Source organism: Anguilla anguilla, chromosome 11, assembly GCF_013347855.1.
Source record: "Anguilla anguilla isolate fAngAng1 chromosome 11, fAngAng1.pri, whole genome shotgun sequence".
NCBI classification, from domain to species: Eukaryota; Metazoa; Chordata; class Actinopteri; order Anguilliformes; family Anguillidae; genus Anguilla; species Anguilla anguilla.
Window position 1 is genome coordinate 10213243 of NC_049211.1, and position 23959 is coordinate 10237201.

Sequence of the window (23959 nt, forward strand, 5' to 3'; positions counted from 1 at the left end):
AGTCACTCTGAAAGGTCTGCTGGCCTTTCGGCTGCATGGGCGTGTTCACGTCGTCTGTGTCGTTGGGCTGGAGGGTCACAACTGGATATTATTCTCGATTTTCTGCTGGGCTGCTCTTGTGTTTCAGCACATATTTTTATTTGATTCTTTATTTATTTGTGTGTGTGTGTGTATGGGGGGGGGGGGGTACTTCAGCAGCAGAGTCGTTCCAGTTCTGAAGGCTCCTTGCTTTCACTCTCCAGCCCTCCCTTCCTCTCCCTCCCTCTCTTCTTCTCCCTTCCCTCTCTCCATTTCCTTCCCTCCCTCCCTGACTCCCATCTCCATGTCTCTCCATCTTCTCTCCTTCTCTCTCTCTCTCTCAGTCTCTCTCTGTCTCCCCCCACTGTACTCCTCTCTTCCTCTCTCTCTCTCTTCCCCCTCTCCATTTCCTTCCCTCCCTCCCTGATTCCCATCTCCATCTCTCTCTCCATCTTCCCTCCTCTCTCTCTCACCCTCTCTCTCTGTCTCCCCCCGCTGCACTCCTCTCTTCCTCTCCCTCCCTCTCTCTCTCCCTCTCTCCTTCTCCTGAGCCGTTCCCCGTGCTCAGGCAGGTCAGTGGCATACTAACACTTTTGTCAGTGTGATTAATGGCACACTGGATTGCCGTTAATTCACTGGCTAATGACTGAGACCAGGGCCAGTCTAGGAGTAATCGGGTGATGTATGTGGGGAGAGTGCACCCCATGGCAGAGGTGAAAATCATTTCCACGAGTCAGGTATTGTCGCAGGGAACGAATGGCTCTCCCTGTTAATAAAAATTAATGCATTTTTTTCCCCCTCCCTCTCTTAATTCCCAGTGGTTTACTAAATGAAGCTGTGTAGCGAGCGAGCGCTAGGACACACTGCAGGAGATGGGAGAAAACTTGTTCAAGCCTGCGCCACTTTCGCTGTCAGCTGATGAAAATAGAATCGGGGTTTTCGTAATTAATTGTCTCAACTGGTGTATAGTATAACAATTAATTTCTCAGAGGACTGTTAAAAATTGGTCTGGTATTGAAAGAGTCCTGGGTGCATTCTATTGAACTGTTGTCTTTGTCCTCAACTGTGATGAATTTTTTTTTTTAATGGTCTGAGACATGACACATCCAGTGTTCGCTGTGAAATATTAATTCTAAAATAAATATATTCTACCTTAATTTCTTATTTATTTTTAAGATTGATAAATGTTTAATGGAATACACTCTGCTTCTCCATGCAGGTGTGTGCATGGCACATTTCAGAGTATTTGCATCTGTGTGTGAGTAAATTCAAATGCACGAGGGCAGACATGGAAAAAGAGAGAAGGGGTGGTGAGGGAGAGGGAGAAGGAAAGAGAAAGTGGGAAGCGAGAGAGAGAGAGAGAGAGAAAGAGGAGGGGGGAAAATGAGGGAAAGGGAAAGGTTGAATTTCTCCTGAAAGAGAGGCGATTGGCTGCGGCGTGGCAGCTGAAGCTCGTGGCCCGAGGGCAAGTGGAAGTGCTTTCCCCGGCCGAGCCCGTGGACCTGCAGACTGAGAGATGAGAGATGGGGGAGTGGGGGGGGGGGATGTACGGCGCCCCCCCCCCCCCCCCCCCCCCCCAAAATCACATCCCTGCAAAACAACGAAAAAAAAAAGAGCCCCTTTTTTCACAATGAATGAGCTTTCATAACAATGACAACGGCCTCCCGGTACACCTCAGCGCGCGCGCTAGCCGTAGGCGCTGGAAAAGCTCTTCTGAAGCCGCCGCCGCGTCGGCCAAACATGCAAATTCCGCGCTCCCCGAGCACACCCCCGCCATAAATAAGACAGCGGCTCCTGCCCTATTAGTGGGGTATTAAGCGGACGCGGGCTCTTAATTATAATTGATAAACTGCTCTTGGAGGATGTGAACCAAAGTTATGACAGATGGTATTAGGTTGTATAGCGTAACAATAGATGTAGCGTTAGGTTTAATTATTTCGTCAAGGTTTCCGCCTTGTGTGAGCGACCACCAATTTGTCGCCCTTTGTTGGCCGTGATAATTCATCGTAATTTTACTCATAAAAACAAGATTCTGCGCAAAAATCCGCAAAAGCACTTTTAATGACCCACCGTTGTGTAATTGAAGGGATATTAAACACAATACATTTAGCACAATTTAAAAAAAATTTAACCTGTAATAGCAGAAAAAATAACACGGACATGATGTTATTTTTTGAACATTTTCAAATTTTTTCTCTGTCCAAACCCTGCATCCGGTCTTGCTGGCGAACGTTGGCTGGATATTTTTCTCTTCTCTACCGTGTGGCCCCGTTGGTTCTCAATCCTGCTGTTCGAACACAGGACATCACACACACACACACACTCCCGCCCCTTGGGTGATGTTTGTAACTCAATTTAGCAAATGTAAGTTGCTATTGATTATTATTAATATTTATCATGTTTGCAAAAATGTCTTTTCCCAGTGCTATTAATCTGCTGTGTTAATAAATGTCTTTGCAGGCCGGGCAGAAAGGCCCTGGGGAGCTAGACTGACTAGAATGGCAATCAGAGGGGCTGACAGCCCAGCTCTCACTGCAGTCAGGGGCCTGCTAACGGCTGCAGGAGAGAAACGCACACACAAACACACACACACACACACACACACACACACACACACACACACACACACACACACACACAGGGCACACGCTCACACAAGCACGCACACGCTCACACACACGCACACACACACTCACTCACGCGCACACTGCAGTCACGGCCCTGCTAATGGCTGCAGGAGAGCCTGCAGAGAGACACACTCACAGAAATACACACACACACACACACAGGGCACGCGCTCACACAAGCACGCACACACACAGGGCACACACTCGTACACACACACACACACGCTCGCACACAAATACACACACACAGGGCACACGCATGCACACATACTACGCACATGCTTGCACACACACACACACTTACGCACGCCCGCACACACACACACACACACACACAGGGCACACGCTCACACAAGCACACACACACAAGGCACACGCTCGCGCACACACACACACACGCATGCACACACACAAACATACTACGCACATGCTTGCACACACGGACACACACACACACACATGCACACTTGTGCATGTGCACACACACACACACACACACACACACAGAGGAGCTGGAGCAGGAGCTGGGGCTGAAGGATGGGTCAGAGCAGGAAGGGAATCAGGAGTAGGCACTTTTAAACCATACCCTATGGGCCGGTTTCACGGACTCAGACTGAGCAGAGTTCTGGACTGAAATGAATTGTGGATGGGGAATTTCCATTCAAAATAGAATGTAGTCTGGGACTAGGCTTAATCTGTGTCTGTGTAACCAGCCCCCTATGTCTTTGATATCATGTAAGAGCAGCACGACGAGCTGGTTTCAGAGCAGCACCAGTGCGTCAGGGTCCAAAAGGGTGCCCATTGCTCACCTGCTCAGAAAGCCCGCTGTTTACCTTCCCCCTGCTATAGCGCACTCAGCAACGGTAATAAAAGGACCCTCAGCCTGAGAGATCTGCTTGCGAAGTGTCTCATTTTCGCGCTTCGCGGTTCTTCTTGTTTTGGCTCGGATTGCGAGCGCGTTTACCGGCAAGTCTAGGTTTATTTGCCCCAGAACAGCGCTGGCTGAACGCACGAATCACGGGAAATGCGAAGGGGATTTGGCCGCACGTCAGCGCATTAACGCTGTACGCATCACAGCTGCGGGAGTGAGCGGGGGCCCCATGAAGATGTGCCGTAGCTGCGTCCTCTGAATCATGGTCAGCTCACCTTTAAAAGAGAGATCTGGGGTCGAGCGATAGTGTCTGCAGGGGACTGCGGAGGTCTGAGGAGGGAACAGCGTTTAACAGGAGTGAGTTAGTGGAAGTTTCTCTTTTTTACGCTCGCGGGGGATAACCCATGGTTTTAATCTAGGCCCGGCACCCTGGCACTTTGCCGTCCTGGAGAAGCAATATTGCTACTTTAAGTGTTAGCTGGAAATGTTCCCTGCTGTTTTTACTGGGGGAAACTGTGTGTGTTTCTGGAAAGCGAACTGAGTGTTGCAGTCAGCTGTCCCCATTGCCCCCCTTCACTTTTTTTTTCTTTTACGTCACAATTAGAGAGAGAGAGAGAAAAAAAAACAGGCACAATGGAAAAGTGCAAAGAACGAAAAAAATTTTAGTCTTGATTGGTCTGCTTTTTGATTTTTACCGCCAGTTTTTTTTTCCATGTAAAAATCAGCCCAGATTAGAGCTTTTGTTCAGATAAAATCACCAAAGCCCTGATTAAAGAGTAACAGGTACGATTTTCTCTTCTGGGGCTCTAACGACACCAATAATTCCGTAAGTGGGACCATATTGGCGGATTATTGGGGCCATGGGCGTCAGATTAGCCAGCACAGGGTGTTTGAACACCCTCGTCGGCCCAACATCAAATGTTCTGAAGTCCTTGCACAAGAGTCTGCTCATTTTTCATATCTGTCATGCTTATGCTCTCACCAGGGTAACCTATTCCCATATTTGGACCGAAGGAATACTGCATTTCTGTTTGTGTGTTTGCGCGTGTGTGTGTCTGTGTGTACGTGTGTGTGTGTGTGTGTGTGTGTGTGCGTGCGTGCGTGTGCGTGCGTGCGTGTGTGTGTGTGTGTGTGTGTGCGTGCGTGCGTGTGTGTGTGTGTGTGTGTGTGTGTGTGTGTGTGTGTGTGCGCGTGTGTGTGTGTGTTTGTGTGTGTGCGTGCAGGCATGTCCGTTTCCCTAGATACAAGCTTTTTTATGATAGAGTTCTTGGACTGAAAAACAGTAGAAGGAGTCTAATAACGTGCAGACATGCAGGTTTTTCTCCTAGCTTGTACTCCAAAGCATATTTGTTTTCTTTTTCTTTCCCAGTAGAGGGTGGATGAGTGCAGGTGACAGTTAATCTGGCTTTCTTGGACTGCTGAGAAAAAGGCCTCTGTATCTGCCTGGTTCCCAAACCTTTCTAAGTGTGACTGTGGTTGGGACATTTATGTTTTACTATGCAAGGGCCATTTAAGAATGCATAAAATCTATAACAAATTTTTTTTTTTTTTTTTACGCAGTACTGATTTTTCATAGTTTGCAAAAGCTTGTGTAACTTACAGTGTAAAAGTATGCCAAACTAAACAGTCTTAAAGTCTTTGATTTTAATTCCTTGTTGTAACTTTAGTGGTTCGTAAATCATAGTTGCATTTGGTTTATTTTAGATCACTCCGCTACTGGCCATGTTTTACTTCCGCTGAATACTTGCAATAATATCCTACCTACATTATTATTTCTGACTGTTTGATTTTAAAAAATCATTTAATTAGTGTGACTAATCATTAACACAAACTTCTAACAATTGAAGTCATACGGAAGTCATGTTCCATTTTTAATGATTGATTGTTGGGTGCAAGACAGGGAAACACATATCCGGCTGTGTGTTGCATTGCATTTCCGACGAAAAACAGGAGTTAAAACGAGGGAAGAATTAGAGAAACGCTGACAGAAGGAGTAAGAGATGATCGGACGGGTGATTTTCGTGGAGACGACTCCTGACCCCGCTCGCCTCTCCCGGCGCTCGGAGGGGCCGGGGGGGCCCGGCTCGTACCCCCGTGTCTCTTTGTTTTCCGGCGCGGCTTGCAATAACAGGAGGGCTGTTTAAGGAACGCCTTTACAATTCATCAAATAAACCTGATGCCTTCATGTCCCGAACCCGGGCCGCACGGTAGTTTCCAGAGCAATAACAAAGCTGAACAAGCGGATCATTGTGGGGCGAGCGAGGAGGAGGGGGGGACCCCCAAGGTGCGAATTAATGATTGACCCCTGATGTATTCGGGATGAATAGTTCTCTGTGAGGGGGGGGGGGGGGGGGAATAACATCTTCCTGGAAAGGAAGGCACTATCTGTCAGCTCTCGGACCTTCTGGGAGACAACGCTAACATCAGCCCCCGTCTGCAAGGCACGGCATCTCTCTCTCTCTCTCTCTGCCTCACTCACTCTCTTTCTCTCCCTCTCCCTCTCTCATACCCTCACTCTCTCTCTCTCCCCCCTCTCTCTCTCTGCCTCTCTCTCTCTCTCTCTATCTCCCCTCTCTCTCTCTCTGCCTCTCTCTCTCTCTCTCTATCTCCCCTCTCTCTCTCTGCGTCTCTCTCTCTCTGCCTCACTCACTCTCTCTCTCTCTCTCTCACCCTCTTTTCTCTCTCCCCCTTTTCTCTCTCCCCTCTCTCTCTCTCTCTCTCTCTCTCTCCCTCTCTCTCTGCCTCACACACTCTCTCTCTCTCCCTCTCTCAGTCAAAACAGCTCCACTCTTTCAAAATGTCATACTTTAGCTTCCCTTTTTCTGGCCTCTTAATTATTATCCTCAATTTGCCTCTTTTTTTTTTTTTTTTCTTCCTTCCAAACTTTTTGTGGTTGAACACGAATGAGCCTTTATGCCAGAACACCACAGTGTAATAGTGAGGTTTTGTCTCAAGCTGTTTCGTTAAAAACACTGTTTTTCTCAATGATTTTTATTAATAAAGGGCTGAGTTTCATGATCTTTAATGCACAGCCACAAGTATCTTTAATGCTCACAGGGTTTTTTGTTTTTTTTTAACTGAAGAGCTTTGGTTTTGTGTTTTGTTTTTCTCTATATATAGTGTGTGTGTGTGTGTGTGTGTGTGTGCAGTGCAGTGCAGTCCATAAGTTTTTTGTGGACTGCATTGCAGGAAAAGTGTGAAAGCACTGAGGAAAGTGCGGAGAAAGAAAGGAACTGCTCATGATCCAAAGCACCCCCCTCATCTGTGAAACATGGTGGAGATAGTGTTATGATTTGGGCCTGTATGGCTGCCACTGCAACTGGATCACTTGTCTTTATTGATGACTTGGATTCCTGACAGCAGCAACAGGAACAGAAGCCTCTTACAGCATCTGCTCAGATCCATGCAGCAGGACAGTGAGCCCAAACACACTGCTAAAGCAAGTAAGGTGATTTTCAGGGCAAAACGTGCAGTGTTCTTGACTGGCTCAGTCCATCACCCATCCTGAATTCAGTCGAACATGCGTTTTACTCACTGAAGATGTCTGCAGCACAGGCCTGGCACAGCATCAGGGAAGATGCTCAGCGTCTGGTGATGTCACTGTAGCGCATACTTCCGGCAGTCATTGAAGGCGAAGGGTTTGAAACCAATACTAAATATGACGACTTTATTTAAGGTTATGCAATGAATTTTGTACCCTCTATAAAAAAGGGCTGTAATTCCTGTATGTGTCATTTAATATGGATGTAAAGCTGACAGTCTGCACTTTAACCTCATATTCATTGTTTTTTAATTCAAATCCAATGTACTGGAGTACAGAGGCAAAACACCCAAAAAACGTGTCACTGTCCAAATACTTAGAGGCTGCACTATATATAGTTGCTTAGTTTCATCACAGTGATCTGTGTGTTCCGCTCCAGGCCCCTTAAAGTCTTAGGCTGTTTAATAGATTTTCCGAGCCTGTCTTCAGTTTTTGTAATCGCAGTTAATGGATAAGATGCCAAAAAAAAGGAAGGGGAAAAAAAAGAAAAGTTTTTAATGGTTCGAAAGCACGTTTGATTCCTGAAAGCTGCAGCAGATAGGCAGCGGTTATAAAAGTTTAATTGATCTGTGAAAGGGGGACGCTACTGCTGCTCCACATGTTTCCTACTTAACCGCCTGGCTGTTCCTGCAGCTCCTATGAAACTCCCATCATTAAAAAAAAAAATGGGTAAGGCTGTTCTTTTCCCCTCAAAATCGTGGGATGACGCAGAAATCTGTCATAAAACGGCTTCATTTTACTGCTGGGGTTTTTATGTGAAACATTTCCCGGAAATCTTGGGCCCGGTCAGCTTTGCCAGGCAGTTTACATTCATATTTTACACTTTAAAACTTCAGTACAACCTGGCTAAAAAAATGTCCTTTTTTCATTTGATCATAACAGAAAAAGGTTTTTTATTGAATTATTGAAATGATACTCATAAAATAATTTTGATATCTTAGATTGTAATTCTATTAATACTGATTTTACACATTATAAATTGCCTGTATTATTTGTGGTACAGTGTTGTGAATAATCTTATGAGAAAATATATTCTGTAAGACAGTGTAGAGTAACCAATCTGAATTCTCACTGATGATTATGTCATTTCAGATAAATCAGTGATTGGTGCAGAGGTGCTGGTTAAGATCCATCACACACGTGTGTGATGTGTGACAGTAAGACAGCAGTCCGTCAGAGCGAGTGGAGCACATTTTGTTTTTCGACTTGCTTACAGGCAAATGGACCCCAATTCATAAGGAAATATTTTCGAGTCATAAAATTAGTGTTCTTGGCTGGCGGGGGCTGAGCGTATGGAGGGTGGTGGGGGGGGGGGGGGCTTGGAAGCACTCCCGCAGTAATTGCGGCCTAGTTAACTGTGATTGCCGGTCTTGTGTTTGGATAGCAAACTGCAGCGGTGCGTCTACAAATTACACATGAGTCTGTCCATGCACTGACACCGCCGTTGCCTGGGCGACGGGAAAAGTGATGTTTTGTGTGGGCTCACTTCAAAAAAAAAAAAAGAAATGAGGAGTTTGGCGTGTGTTTGCTCTTCAAGTGTCTGCCGGATAGGTGCTTTTGCGTTTGTGGTCTGGACATTTCATTCCACGTTAAAGTGTGACTTGCTCATGTCTTCCTCTTCAAACCGACGCACACGCAGGGGATGTTACCCCGGTTGCTGTTTTCAATTTACACCGTAAACAATCAGTCAGCTTTCCACAATGCTCTTATTGTCTCATAACTTTCTAAACAACCTTTTTCCTGTTGCTCATGCTGTCTCTGGGTGAAAAATTGATCTGTCTATAATTTCCACAATAAAAATCATCCTGTTTCTCATTTGGCAATTAGAAAGGCGGAGGCACAATGTTCATAACAATGCTGGTTTCATTTACAGAAAATATATATATTTCTTTTTTTATTTTTATTTTTTACAAAATTTGTCTAAAAATGTTACAAATTTCTGCTCACATCAGGTGGAAAATTTCTCGTTTGAAAATCCAGTTTGCACAGTAATTCACTCTCAAGTACACATTGAGACCTGAAGCACCCCTTCTGACTGTCTGTTACTCACGGCTACTCACTCTAAGAGTAACACAGCCACGCTACCAGCCCCGAAATAACAACAAACACAGGTGACTAAAAGAAAAATGTGATGAGGGGTAGCAACCGAGCACAAGTGGCTCATTTCAGACCATTATCTGAAAGATGACACCGCAGGAAATGACAGCGATTTTAACTGAATGGCGCCGATTGTCCAGCGGTATTACGAGCCGGGGTGTTAGCGGAGCGCAGGAGTCATGAGGCACGCATCACCCGAGCCTCAGCTTTTCCAGCCTCTGGGGTGTTCAGCCAATCACAAAGCCAGGCCATCCCAGGGCACAGGAAGTGAGAGATGTAGAACCCCTCCCTTGTTGCTTTAGGGTTTTAGTGATGAGGTTAATGCTCTGAGGTGTCCAGCCAATCACAAAGCCAGGCCTTCCCAGGGAACAGGAAGTGGGAGATGTAGAACCCCTCCCTTGTTGCTTTAGGGTTTTAGTGATGAGGAAGAGGATGATGTTGAAGGCTGACTCGCTTGTTGTTTTGTTGTTCCCACCCCTTGCGTTGCAGATGACAGTGAAGCAGCAGATAACATGTACGAGCGAGACCCCAGCCTTCCCGCCGGAGAGAGCGCGGAGGAGGAGACAGAAGACAGCATCATGTCCCCCATCCCCGTCGGGCCCCCGTCCCCTCTGCCCAACAACCAGGACTTCACCCCCAAGGAGGGCTCCCCCTACGAAGTCCCCGTCTACATTCCTGACGACATTCCCATCCCCGGCGACCTGGAGCTCAGAGAGTCTTCCGTCCCCGGGGCAGGCCTCGGGATTTGGGCCAAAGCCAAAATCAGGCTTGGGGAACGGTTCGGACCCTACAGCGGGACGCGGAGCGCCGCGGTCAAAGAGACCACTTTCGGATGGGAGGTGAGTTCTCTGACAGACACACGCAGGGTGGTGGCAGGGACTGAGAGAGGAAATGAGCAGAGCTTTAGTTTGTGTTTCATTTCTTTATTTATTTAATGCTTTTCCCCCCGCCTAATTCTCCCCAGTTTGGACTGGCCGATCACGCCCACAGCGCTAGGCTCCTCGCAGTCTCGATTGTTGACTCAGGAGGGCAGAGACGTGCGTGTGCTCTCCTCCAACGCGGGTGATGGCACTGACACTTCTTTTCACACCTCTGTAAACAAGTCAGGCCCGACCAGAGACGCTCCTCGTGCAGCTAAGGCAAAGAGTGAGCGCCGTTCGGCCAGCGGGGGGCGCACTGCGGCGCGAGCGTGACTTGGACTTTCCAAATTGGGGAGGGGTGGGGTGGGGGGACATCATTAAAAAATAAATTCATTAAATAAAAGCCCTAAAGGCCAAGTTAAGTTGTTTTTGCTCCTGCTTTGAAAGAAACCCTGTTTAGACTGTGTTTGCTCTGAAAAAGCAAAGCTCAGTGAAATTAAAAGCGGTGAGTCAAAGGAGGCCCTGCTTGTTGCCGACTTTCAGGAAAAGGTAAGTGAACCTGGCAGTGATTCACCCTCCGTTTCCAGGGAGAGATGTGGAGAGAGAGAGAGAGAGAGAGAGAGAGACGACGCTCGCTCGACACTTGCGCGCACTCTCTCACCGCTATTCAGTTTTTTGAACGGGATTTCTGTGCTTCAGTGCTGCCAGATTTCAAAATCCTTAATGGTGTTTCTGATTACCGAAGATATCAGCGTTTCTCCCGTGCCTCGTCCGTCCCTCCGAGCGCGGTCATTTGGTCACGCCACGCGATGTGGAAATGGAAGACGAGCGGCTCTCTCGTGGATCTCTGTTGAACTATTAATTTTCATTTCAGCATGACATTGGAGGATATTGAAGTTGCTTCAGTAAGCTCATTAAGTGACTCTTGATTTTCCTCTGGGCCGCACGGCCTATCAGATGGGAAGCCCGGCCTGCTTTTAATATTTTTAGCTGCGGGTCCCAACGTAGTCGGATATGTATTGCGTTACACATTTATATATATAATTATGCTTTTTGAATTAAGTCCTGGAATTAGTCACGTGGAGGAAAATGAATATTGCGAAAGTTGGTCATAATGGGGTGCATCGTGCCTGAACTTTTCTACGTGAGGAGGAAGCGTGGATTTTTTACCATCACCCCCTGCAGGACGCAGCTGGTACTGCAGGCTAGCCCTGAGAAACGACCTTTCGGGGCTGGTCTTGGGTAACGGTGGCCAACGCGTTCCCTCACAATGGCTGCTTCCTGTGTGCCAGCGCACGGACCCGGCTGTGTGATCACTCAATCGCCGGGACTGTGCGCACGGCAGGATATTTCCAGTCCCGGCAGGTTTTCAGTTCATCGCCCCAGAACCGCGCGAGAGGAACGCGTTACGGTTAGCGGCCCAGGCGCACGCTTTGTGGCGCCGCGCCACAGAGAAGCTTTCCTTTATGCGGTTCATATTATGACTAGAGCTTTAAAGAACCCGGGGCTTGCCTCCAAAAGCTACACCTTCTCTAAGCGGTTTTGCTTGGAATGGCGGCTAATGGAGCTCATCAGCGGACCGTCTCTCAGCCCAGAGAGCTGTTGACTATAATATTACTCCGTGCAATGCTCAGATTTCAGTTGAAGTGTACAGTATGCACATCCCAGTGTTCTCCTTCACTTTTTTTTAATCTAGCTTGGGGCCTACTCAACGATGTAGCTTTGCACATCAGTGTATGGTCAGGAGCAGAGACAGACAAGTCGCGTGTTTAGTAATGTTTTATGAAAAATGACTGACATGTCAAATGCTACATTTAGGCTACTTTATTCCGTACTCAGCGTACTGCGTACGGAGATTGAAAACCGGTCTCTGAGATGCTCAGCCGTTTGCTTTGCAGCAAGGTGGTTTCGCACAGAATATGAAGTTTCGCCCCCCGTCAAATTCGGCCACCAGGACTGTTCCAGAAACATCCTGTCTGCTTTCCGTGGCGAGCCTTTGGGCTCAGTGCTCTCATCACAGATAGTCATAACAGCCAGCCATCGATAGCCATCGCCGGGGTTCCCCACGGACCCCGCCAGGGCTGCGTCATCCAGCGGCCCCTGCTCGCAGACAAATAGACAGCTCCGACAATGAGCTGCGCGTCAAAGCTGGAAGCTTTCCTCTTCTTTTCTTTTTTTTTTGGTGACGGGGGGATTGGGAGGGGGGGTCACAACTGTTAAAATAACTGGATTACAAGAATGCTGGAGCATAGCAGTGCCATACGATGGTTTGGGGGGAAATATTTCATTTCACAAGGATCTCATGTGCATGAAATCCAACTGCTGTAACCTCAAAAGACAGATTCCAAGATTGACAGTTTTTTTTATTTTTTATACTACATCTGGGGAATACAGTGCGTGTCCTGTATTAATGGATAGTTCCTAAAAATGTGCTGTGTAAGTCGCTCTGCATAAGAGCATCTGCTTAACGCTTGTAGTGTAATATCTTTGGTTTATTTTGCGCTTAGATCCTTTTTGTATTCAGCAGACAGCGGACTATGTGATGTTCCAGGTAAAATGGCATCCTGCAGGTACGTACAGGGATGTACAGTGTCGCTGAAAGTGAGGCGGGGGGAGATATTGGGGGGATGAGGGACGCTCCGTACGGAGCGGGACAGGGTTCAGCTCCATTACTCTCCCCCGGCCCGAGACGCGGGGCCCGGCGCCGGAGTCGGGCCGATGGGTAATGAGAGCGGCCCGGGCGGAGGAAGCGGGAGGCCGCCGTGGCCCGGGGCGACGGCGAGTGGCGGTGGCGGTGGCGGTGGCGAGGTGTTTTAACTCAGACTCATTTCGGCGAGACGGACAGCTCAATCTGGGAGACGCTTAGCTGCAGGCCACATCCATTCAGCCTCCGCCCGCCTCCTCTGCCGCGCCGGCGACGGCAGTCACAATCATCTATTTAAAAACCATTATGCTCCCCTTTATCACAACATAATGCAGCGCTCACCTCCCCGCAGCTTGATTCAATCAGCATGCCTCTTTAACCCCCCGCCGCCAGCCGGGAGAAGATCTCTCAGCCAGCTTCCTGTCGGCTCAGGGGCCGCTGAGAGTGATGCGCTCTCATTGGGCGCCCGGGCGCTCCGCGTTGAGATGGAAGGTATTGACGTGGGGGGTGGGGGGTGGGGGTGGGGTGGGGGGTGGGGGGGGGATGTGTCAGCAGACCTGGCTCTGCTCTCCCTGTCCTCTCAGGCCTCGCTGGGGTGGACGGTGTCGGGCGTCCCCCACCTGAGCTCCGAGCTTCAGTCAGGAGCGCGACAGGAAGTGGCGATGCTGGTGGGATGGGCATCTCACACGCTCTCGTTTTAGTCATTAACGGCCGACTCATAGCAAAGGGTGGCAGCGCCAGCACGCTGTAGGTCTGGAGTCAGTGTCGGCGTCACAGGAGAATTTTGACCGTGACCGCGAACATGGCCGCTGTGGTCGGTGACCGCCCGCATGGTCCCGGGTAGACCCGCTGGACACTGTCCTGAAAGAACAAAGGAATGACTTCTAACACACCACAGTCACCATCACACGGCACTGAAATCCATCAAAATGCATCTAATTATCCTCATTTACCCTTTAAATATGACCTGGTGACCTTTAACATATAGTTTGTGCTAAAAAAAAAAACACAGAGAGAATGCTCACCTTATATACCAGGCATTCTGTAAGGCATCATAACATGGATGCTTATTGTGAAACAACTCATTTCTGAAAGATCAGATTTTTCTCCTTATTCCAGACAGTGAGTATCGCACCAAATTTGCGAGGATAAATCCATCTCAGTCGAGGATAAATTCCTCTCGATTTTTAAAAATAAACGCTGCTTTATAATTTTGAGTGATCTACTGACTCGGCGTGTTTGTACGGCCTAATTAGTAAACGTAAGGTATAATGTGTAATGTTTAATGTGTGAAGGACTGAAGGGCCTGCAGTGACTCAGCAGCAGGGCATTGTTTCACACGCTGTAACCACAACAGAGGAGGCGTGATTCAGACATCCAGGCGTTGAAGCTGCTTTATTTTCTCCTGATGCAGGGAACCTCTGGCCACGCAATCTTGAAAAAGGTGAAGAACAAACAGCGAGTGCCTTCAGAAGCAGAACTAATGGTGTTTACCCTCTTCTCCCGTAACCTTGCTCGCGCTCTGCTGCTCGGGGTCTGTGCCTCGCCGTGACGGCACCTGCGCCGCCTCATACCGATAGCCTGGCCTGTGGCGTCTCCCTCCGCTTCTCTCAGCCTTCCCCACCGCCGTCACAGTGGAGAACGTAACAGAAGAATATTAGTTTGTTAAATCTGTTACTATTAAGAAATAAAATACATACTTCCAACCTTCCAACAATCATGCACACACATACGCCCACACATTCACACACACACGCACATATTCACGCACGCGTGCACACACACACACACACACACACATGCACATACATGCACGTGCACGCGCACACACGCTCGCACGCTCACCCACACATACTCATACCGTCTCTTGCACAGATAAAAAGTATTGACTGTAATAAAAGTCGGGACAATTAAAAGTGTGGTTCCACACAGTGTAATTACTAACTTGCTATTGATTTAGCGCGGTTGGTCGATGGGGTCTGTGCTGTTTGCTCGCAGCCAGTCGGGGAGACGGGAGACCGAGGAGCGCATTGACACCTCTGCGGGCCTTTTTAGCCGGTCTGCATAGCTGCTACGGCGTTACTTTGTTACTGTCTGTTCACGCAGCAGAGCCGCGCAGAGCTCTGAGAATTGACATATGGTACTCCCTCGCACATAACACGTCTTATTGTGTGGGGATAGAGCCTGTCAACGAGCTGTCATTCGTCTCCCCGGCTTCAAAGGCCGGGCACCGGTGACCTTGAGATGACTTTGTCGGGAACGCAAACTTTTCTGTTTGCTCTTACGGCACAGAGTGTTTTTCCATATCTGCATTATTCATTTGATCAAAAAAAAAAAGAAAAAGAAAAAAAAAAAACTGCCAGCGCCTGCCATTTCTCATATTTACCATCCTATTGACTTAGCGATACTTGGGGTAGATGTGTTCTTTTTTCTCTCTGTCTACGTGACGGACACTTAGCGCTCGATGGGGCTCCTCATATTTCTGCCGGATTCCTTTGTCCTCTGATCCCTTCCTGACAGCCAGCCTTCGCACCAGCGGTTTCGGCTTTGTTTGTCCTCCCCCTCGCTAACGTCCTCAAGCCGCGCGCCCCGCCCTGACACTATCTGTCCTGACCCTACCTTTCGCCCTCCGTGTTTACCTGCCTTTTGTGTCATGTTGCGTAGCCGGCCGAGCATGTGCCAAGATAGCGCTCGCTGGGCGCAGCTCGCAACTTGTCTAGTCTGTTTGCCTATGGAGGCGTTTTTATCTTGCGGGGGCCAAAGAACGCAAGGCACCGAGCTGATAGGGACAGGAACCGCCAAGGACTTTAGGGAGAAAGCGTCCCCTCCGGGCCAATCAGAGAAGCCCCTGTGGCTGAAAGCAAGGGAGAACGTTTCCCTTTGTAATGGGGCGCCCAGGTCTGTTACCTGTACGGTGTCTCAATTATCTGGGGTTCAGTGCCCTGCTGTGGATGAATGTAGAACAGGGGGAAAAAAAGCAATTAAGGTAAAATTAAGTAACCTTATCAAGTACGGAATGGACATCCACGCACTGAGAGACAGCAATGAGTGTGTGGTACATTTCCAAAAGCCCTTCGATGTGCTAGATTAATAGAACATGTCATATCATATAAACTGTCAGGGTAAATGGTTCATTAGCATCTCTTAACAAATCAAATCAGGCCGATGTGCAGAGAATTAAGCGAGATGAGCTCCGTAGGAAACCGGGTCTGAAACGCTGTAGATGGTGGAAATACTCTCGGTCAGTTTAGATGTAGCGTGCACTGCATTGCGATACAGCACAGGGGGGAAAATGGCAGTTGGCGTGATCTGTCTGTGATTTTGTGCTTGGATTCACCTGGATCATTCGGTACGCCACAAATCGTTAATCTAAAACAATATGTTGATGCGAAATAATTTCTCTGCAGTCAAATGTATGGTTGATAAAAAAACATTTAGAAACTATGTGAAACTGAATAATGTAACCTTGCCTTGTTATTCATGGTTCTGTGCCCACATCAGCATGTAATGAAGTAAATAGCAACCCTGTGGTATTTAAATAAAATATTGACCATGACCGTGTGGTTTAAAAAAAAAACATTTTATTTACATTATTTGACTTGGAGGGAAAGAAAATACACTGAATTTACGTATGAAAAATGAAGAACGTGTAGGACATCGAAATTTTAGTTTTGGTTGTAATTTCTTTCATTCTCTTCCATTTTATGTAGGTTTAAAACATACTATTAGCCAATTTAATCCAATTTTCCCAGCTCTGAGCACTCCAGCGGAACAGATTACACCTAATATTAAACATATGGTCCTTGTTGCTGTAGAAACACTAGGGCAGGTTTTAGGAGCTGTTGAAGACAAATATCTTACATCTCTTGTCTGCTCTGTCGTCAATTTATTCCCTCCAACACAAGCGCTGATAATGAGGAAACAGGCAGCAAATTAAACGTCAAGATTGATTACTGCATTGATGCTTTTTCATTTGTTAATAACTCATTACCGGCATCTGTTAATTAATCTAATGCCGAGATGAAAGTTATCTTGAGAAAGAGGCAATGGGGAGATGTGATCAAAGGGTACTTTCATATTTATATTAATGTCTATTCATTATTTATTTTATATATTATTTTTAATTCATTTTTGGATTGAATTAAGCACAGCTGTAATTCATCTTTGAAAATATAGTTAAGGTTGAAAACTTTTTTTAGGCCCAAGTCCTCTTTAATAAAGTTGTTGTGCTAATTATTATACTGAATGATAGCAGGTTCTGTACTATTGCTGATGTGTTTTCAAACATTAAATTTACATTTATAACACTCACACACACACACACAAGCGTGTGCACACACACACATGCACAGGCACATACACACACACACACACATGCACAGGCACATACACACACACACACACACTCACACACATACACACACACACCGTTGCCAAGAGCAGGTAACTCCTGTCCAATTTTCTCCTTTCTTGCCTGTGAAAAGCCATCAGTCATGAGTGTCCTGATGAATTACCACATCATTTGCGCTCTGTCCTGAGGGCACAGCAGACACTGATATTGCTCTCTGCCAGGGTAAATAACGATATTTGCCGGAGTTGTTTATGTTGTTAATTAGATTGATGCTTTCACTTGGAAATTTGGCTGCATTCACACGCTCTTTAATCTGCGGCTTGTTCTGCACCCCTTTCCTTTCTGGAAACATCCTGAGCCCTGTTCTGAAAGGTATCTGTGAAGCTCAGGACTTCTGTAGCTGAGTGTGGTTTTTGGGCAGATTTAACGTATGGAGATGGGTGTTGCTGGGTGGGTACGTGAGCATTGTAGGTGACAGGTGGAGATGAGTGGTGCTGCGAGGGTACCTGAGTATTGTAGGTTACAGGTGGAGATGGGTGGTGTTGGGTGGGTACCTGAGTATTGCAGGTTACAGGTGGAGATGGGTGGTGTTGGGTGGGTACCTGAGTTTTTTGGGTGACAGGTGGAGATGAAGGGTGCTGAGCGTAGGATTCCTGAGTATTGTAGATGACAGGTGGAGATGGGTGGTGCTGGGAGGGTACCTGAGTATTGATGGTGGCAGGTGTGCCAGGGACATGTTGGCACTGCTCTGGGTAGCTTCCTGGCCCTGTACTGCAGGGTGGTTCTGGCCCGTCTCAGGGCTCCAGTGTTTCATGTTCCTGCTTCTCATCGTCTACTGAGAGAGTAACTTTAAGATCCCTACTAACATTCTGTTGTTTTCTAGATATCTTCTGAAGAGAATATAGGTAGTTACACAATACTGATTTTGCTTGCCTTGTGTGCGTGTTTGTGTGAGAGAAGAGAGATTTTGTGTGTGTGTGAGAGAGGGAGATTTGTGTGTGTGTGTGTGTGCGCGTGTGTATACTTGTGTGAGTGCATGATTATGTGTGTGCGTGTGTGTGTTTACTGATAACAGCTTGGACCATTATAGTATTAAGAGAACCTGTGATTTCTTGCTTAACTGTGTTGGAAAAGTAATTATTCATTATCATTGATGAAATGAGGCTGGCCACTAACACAAAATATGTTTCAGGACATTTCAAAAATGATATATTAATTTCTCCCCTAAATAGACTATTTAAATAATTAGACCCAGACCTACTACTCAAGCACAACGAGAGTGTTCTATTTCATCTTTAAAATTGTTGCATTTATCTCTTTACCTTTGTGAGAAACTGGAAATGGTTAAATTGCTAGCCCATGTTCTGGCCAACGTTGTTGGGGTTATTCGGAGATGTGCCCTTCGCTGAATCACACACAGGGATGGTTTCCACGAGACGCAATGCAACGTATACCAGCGCAGAGCTGCACTAATGAATCTTCTGAGAATTTGTCCATGTATGTGAAGTGCTGCTCCCGGTCAGTGTATCTTCCAGATTCTTCCGTGGGACTGAGTTTTCACATTTATCTCCTTCTCTGCCTCGTATTTTAACTTTAAATTCTGTTCCTTAAAGCTGTTTCAATCTCGTCTGCATTTCCTCACTTAAATAATAATTTATCTTGATAAATGACTATGTAATGTATAGCATATAAACAACGATATATTCAAATGTTTTATAAATTACTGGCATTTTATTATAGGCCACGGAAAAGGATATAGACAACATGTTCATGTGCATGTTCATGCGCATGTGTCTCTTGTGAGAATGGAAGAATTAAATCTAAAAAAATTAAATACAGTATGCAGAACATTTTATACTCATCAAAGGGCCATCTGTCAGTAATATCAACATATCATAGCTGTTTCATTGCTTTTTGAAAACATCTAAATACGCTTCTCATACCTAATATAATGCATTATTAAAATATACATTACAGTACTTGGGAGTAGTTTTTTAATTCCTTACCAATATAGATTCATGTAATTAGTATAACCAGTATAATATAATTCCAAGAAATGTTGGAACATTAAAAAACAGCCCATAACTTGGAAGACGGCATACCAGCCATCGTAGTATTGCGAACAAGCATATTTCTGTGCAAAATGCCTATTCAGTCTGTTGTAATGTCAGTTTTTTTCCCCCAAATTCTCCTAAGGTTTAAATGGGTTCACGTAGAATAGGAAAGGTTGGAGATTATGTTCAGTTAGTCTTTCTTAATATTTCTTAATTTATTTTAACATGGTTTTATGAAAGGAGCAGCCTTATTGGCCATTGATCTCTGAGGTAGCAGTACCACTGTCTGTCTATAGGGCATAGAACAGTTGTATCCCCATCCCCACAAAATTGCCTTATGTTTGCATTGTCTGCACAATTTTCGTATTTTAATTGAGACATAACTGTCACGTACCTTTTGTGTGTCGTTATGTGACATTTTGTCACTTATTCAGCAGAAATCCTTAGATGTCTATTATTGCGGCCGACTCACCATTCATCCTGTCTCTGGGATGAACACTGTAGATGATCCACTGTTTCATACGTACATGAGCCTTAACGCTTCATGCCATTGTCCCATTAACAATGATTGATGTCTGTGGACTTGGTTCCTTTGTTAACATTAAGTGGCTGTGTCCTGGATTTGGACAGGATGAAGTCAGGGCCAGCGGTGAGTTATGTTTCTGTCAGTATCTCTGTGACAACGCTCAGCTTCTTAGTCACAGTTTGTTCGGCTGACGTGCGGCGCTTCTGCGCTCCGTCATGCTTTTGGAACTAAAGGAAGTGACATCGGTGGCTTGGGTGCAGCTCCGCTCGGTATCGTTCCGCCTGGTACCACTCCAAGCGATGCAACATCCTCTCTAAGACATGTCACATGACCACCTGGCCACTTGCCTGTGTTGCAGGAGCTCCGGTTGGTGGTGATGCCTTTCTCCAAAGCGCGGTGTAGCCCCAGACAACGGCTGAGAGTCTGCCTCTTTCGCTCTCTGCTTACTCTTAACCTTCAGCACAAGCGAGGCTTATATCTTTACAAGATAGGGCTGGGCCTGGATTTTTTTATTATGTTTGACATTACTAGAACCTACAGTAATAGGTATTCACTGAAACAACAGCATGAATGTTAAGTGTTTTGCTTTGCTGTGCCAGACTATAAAAATAGGACGGGGGGGTGGTGGTGATGATTTGGTGGTGGGGGAGGGGGGGGCATAAATATAAATACCCCCTGCTGGCCGGTGGTAACAATGCAGTGGGGAGGGGGGGCACTGAAAAGACTTTTAGGAGTCCTGCTGCTTCTGGAGAGGCTGGCTTGTTTTAGAGAAAGAGAGAGGGACACAGAGGTCCCCTCACCAGCGGTCCCAAAGAGGGCTGAGGCGACCGTGGCGACAGCGGCGCCCTCGTCGCACGGCGCGTTTTCACCGCTGGGGGGGGGGGGAGCTTTCTGCCAGTGCTCTGACCCCCCCCCCCCCACATGATGGATCGCTGCCGCGCCCGTGAAGCCCCCGCACCCCGCCTGAGCCGGGACCAAAGCCCCGCTGCCCTCTCTGCTCAAACTCTCACGCCCCCGCCTCTGCCCCCGCCAGGGTCAGCACCGCTCCCCCTGTCCCGCCGCTGATTTAGGGAGAGCTGGCCCCACTGCGCCTCGTTCAGGAATCTCATATTTTAATCTCATAAATGCGCTCCGCGTATCGACTAGGTGTGAAGTAATAGCGTGCGGTCAGCATCGCACTGGCTCCCAACGTCCCAGCTGTTTTATTTGGTCTTATTTGTTTTGTCAGGTTCTGGCAGGGTCGCCGGTCTGTGTAGAAATTTGATCACTCCAAAAATAAGCCGCTGGTGATTTTTTTTTTTGTGCCGTTGTGTTATTATTAAGCCCTCCCGGTTTAATTCTGCTTTATTGAAATTCTCACCTGAAAGTAAGCCCCCGGGATTTGCATGTGCGGTGCAATTTAAGACCGGATTTGTGCTCCTTTGGCCTGTCCCTGCGAGACACCAGTCCCACCTCGTCCCTCCTCCCTCTCTCTTTCCTCTCTCTCTGTCTCTCTCTCCCCGGCCCCTGGTCCTCCCGCTCTCTCTCTCTCTCTCTCGGATAGCGGCGCTGCTAATTCTGCCTTATCGGCGAAGTAATTTAGCTAGCACAGCTTGGGTTTCTGTCAGCGACGGCCGGACCTTTGTGCGACGCAGCTGTAGCCGAGATAAACCCTCGGACGGAACAATGTCTGGCTGACCTCTACAACCGAAATCTCGCTTGTTTCCCTCAAAACTAATTTGTGGGCCCTGGGCCTGGGCTGGAGGCACAGCGGAGGCCCGAAAGGCCATTTGGAGCAGGTTGAGTGAGCAGGAGAGGGACTGGGGGGCAGAGGGATTAAGATTCCTGGCCGGTCCCGACTCTATTTCCAGTGCCGCTCAGAGCCAGTCCCCGCTAGCCGCAGCGTGAGCGGGAGCCAAGATGGACGGACAGGCGGTGAAAATCAACAGCCCCTCCCTGTGAAACAAGTTCAGCCTCGCTTTGGTGCAGGAACCGGTTTGGTAGCGCTTCTGCTGGGGGTACTCGCTGTCGAGAGAGCGCTGCATCAGTTTCAGCAACTGTGCCGGTGCAGTAAGAACCGTGTCCCAGAATGCAATCTAAAAACCTGTGACATTTAGTACTACCTCAGAAGGGCAGGAGTGAAAAAAGAGGGCCACCATGTTTTAAGTGAATTTTCAATGTTCAGCGCTCAGATCAGTGATGATTATCACGTACTCGAATCAGGTACCCACTGACGGGCAGGCTCTGTCGAAAGTCTGTGTAGGTTGTTCCCTTAAGAGGGTGAAGGAGAGCGTTTGTGGGGGGGGGGGGGGAGGAGGGGGGGCGCTCAGGACGGGTGTGGGGTATGGAGGGGGGGGGGGCGCTCAGGACGGGTGTGGGGTACGGAGGGGGGGCGGGGTCAGGCAAGCAGGAGAAACGCATTAAAAGCTCCATTTTGCACACTGTCATCCTTCAAGTTGATGAGCACTTAAAGATGTAAATCCAAAATCCCACTGTCCATCAGTCCTCCTCATCAAAAGCGCCTGAAGGGGACAGGCGCAGGAGAGGCGGGCCGGGGGGGCTGAATGGGGGCCGCTCAAGTGCCTGCCGGGTCCGGGGCCGCCCACTCCAGCCTTGTCAGGGTCGCCCTTGAGCCCGCCCGCTCTCGGGGGTTCCCAGGGAGATGAGAACCGCGGAGAAGCGCCGAGGGATTAACTTTTCACATGGCTGGGAGTCCGCGCCTGAAAGGACCTGACAACCAAACAGCTTTATTAAAAAACAGAAAGAAGAAGAGGGAAGAGAGGGGAAGGAGGTGGGTGGAGGAGGGGAAATTCTTCACATGATGGCTCTGAGAGAGGATTTTGGGTATAGAGTGTCTTTGGGGTTTAAGAAAGCCTTCTTCGTTTAGAATGACCAAATTGTTCCCCCCCACCCCACCCCCCTTCGTCCACCCACCCACACTGTCCCCGTTCAGCTGCCTGAAGGGCCCAGTTCCCCATTGGCAGAATGTGCTTGAGGTGCTGTATGAGGGAGAATAACTGGGTCATTCATGTGACACTCTGGGACATCTGTGCCATTATCCGACTGTTCCCATCGGCTGACTGGACGCCATTTAGGACCCGTTTTGAGCAGCAGTGCTGAACCCTGCCGGGATTTGCTATCATCCAAAAATATTGATAAGCGATGGCCATTATCTGCTCCCACAGCTGCGCTTCAGCAATTTTTGAGTCCACAAAGTAAATATTTTCATATTTGCAATACTAATAATATAATTAATTATCAATGTTATTTACTTTAGAATGGGCATTTTAGTGCTATTTCTGTACCTGCTCCTCCAGATTCTGTGAGTGAGCTGAACTCGATCAGGCCCCCAGTCGCCGTGTGAGTGGCGGCGAGGGCGAGCCGTGTCACAGGCGCTGAGAGGACTCTCCAGTCACATGACACCGCAGGCGTGGATCTCAGCCAGCTCTATTAGGAGCCACATGAGTCTGTGGGAATGAGGAAAGGTTCAGAGCGCGGCCCTGTGCACTCGCCGGATTCCAGTCTGCTCGATGAGACTGTGAGTCCAGTCCTCTTGATGAGACCGCGAGTCCAGTCCGCTCGATGAGACTGTGAGTCCAGTCTTCTCTATGAGACCTATGAGACTGTGAGTCCAGTCTTCTCTATGAGACCGTGAGTCCAGTCCTCTCTATGAGACCGTGAGTCCAGTCCTCTCTATGAGACCGTGAGTCCAGTCCTCTCTATGAAACCGTGAGTCCAGTCCGCTCGATGAGACCGTGAGTCCAGTCCTCTCTATGAAATCGTGAGTCCAGTCCGCTCGATGAGACCATGAGTCCAGTCCTCTCGATGAGACCATGAGTCCAGTCCTCTCGATGAGACCGTGAGTCCAGTCCTCTCTGTGAGACCGTGAGTCCAGTCCCCTCAATGAGACCGTGAGTCCAGTCCGCTCTATGAGACCGTGAGTCCAGTCCTCTCCATGAGACCGTGAGTCCAGTCCGCTCTATGAGACCGTGAGTCCAGTCCGCTCTATGAGACCGTGAGTCCAGTCCTCTCTATGAGACCGTGAGTCCAGTCCACTCTATGAGACCGTGAGTCCAGTCCTCTCTATGAGACCGTGAGTCCAGTCCTCTCTATGAGGCTGTGAGTCCAGTCCTCTCTATGAGACCGTGAGTCCAGTCCGCTCTATGAGACCGTGAGTCCAGTCCGCTCTATGAGACCGTGAGTCCAGTCCGCTCTATGAGACCGTGAGTCCAGTCTTCTCTATGAGACCGTGAGTCCAGTCCTCTCAATGAGACCGTGAGTCCAGTCTTCTCTATGAGACCGTGAGTCCAGTCCGCTCTATGAGACCGTGAGTCCAGTCCTCTCTATGAGACCGTGAGTCCAGTCCTCTCTATGAGACCGTGAGTCCAGTC

The 23959-nt window shown here is 47.9% G+C and overlaps 1 protein-coding gene across 5 annotated transcripts in view; it reads left to right on the forward strand.

The window, feature by feature from the left end:
- The window catches only part of prdm16 (PR domain containing 16), a 294901-nt gene that overhangs the window by 143061 nt on the left and 127881 nt on the right, over nt 1-23959 (forward strand). For all 5 annotated transcript variants that reach the window (XM_035381354.1, XM_035381359.1, XM_035381356.1 and 2 more), the window contains one exon: nt 9644-9993. In XM_035381354.1, coding sequence (XP_035237245.1) covers nt 9644-9993 — 350 coding nt within the window. The remainder of the gene's footprint in view (nt 1-9643; nt 9994-23959) is intronic.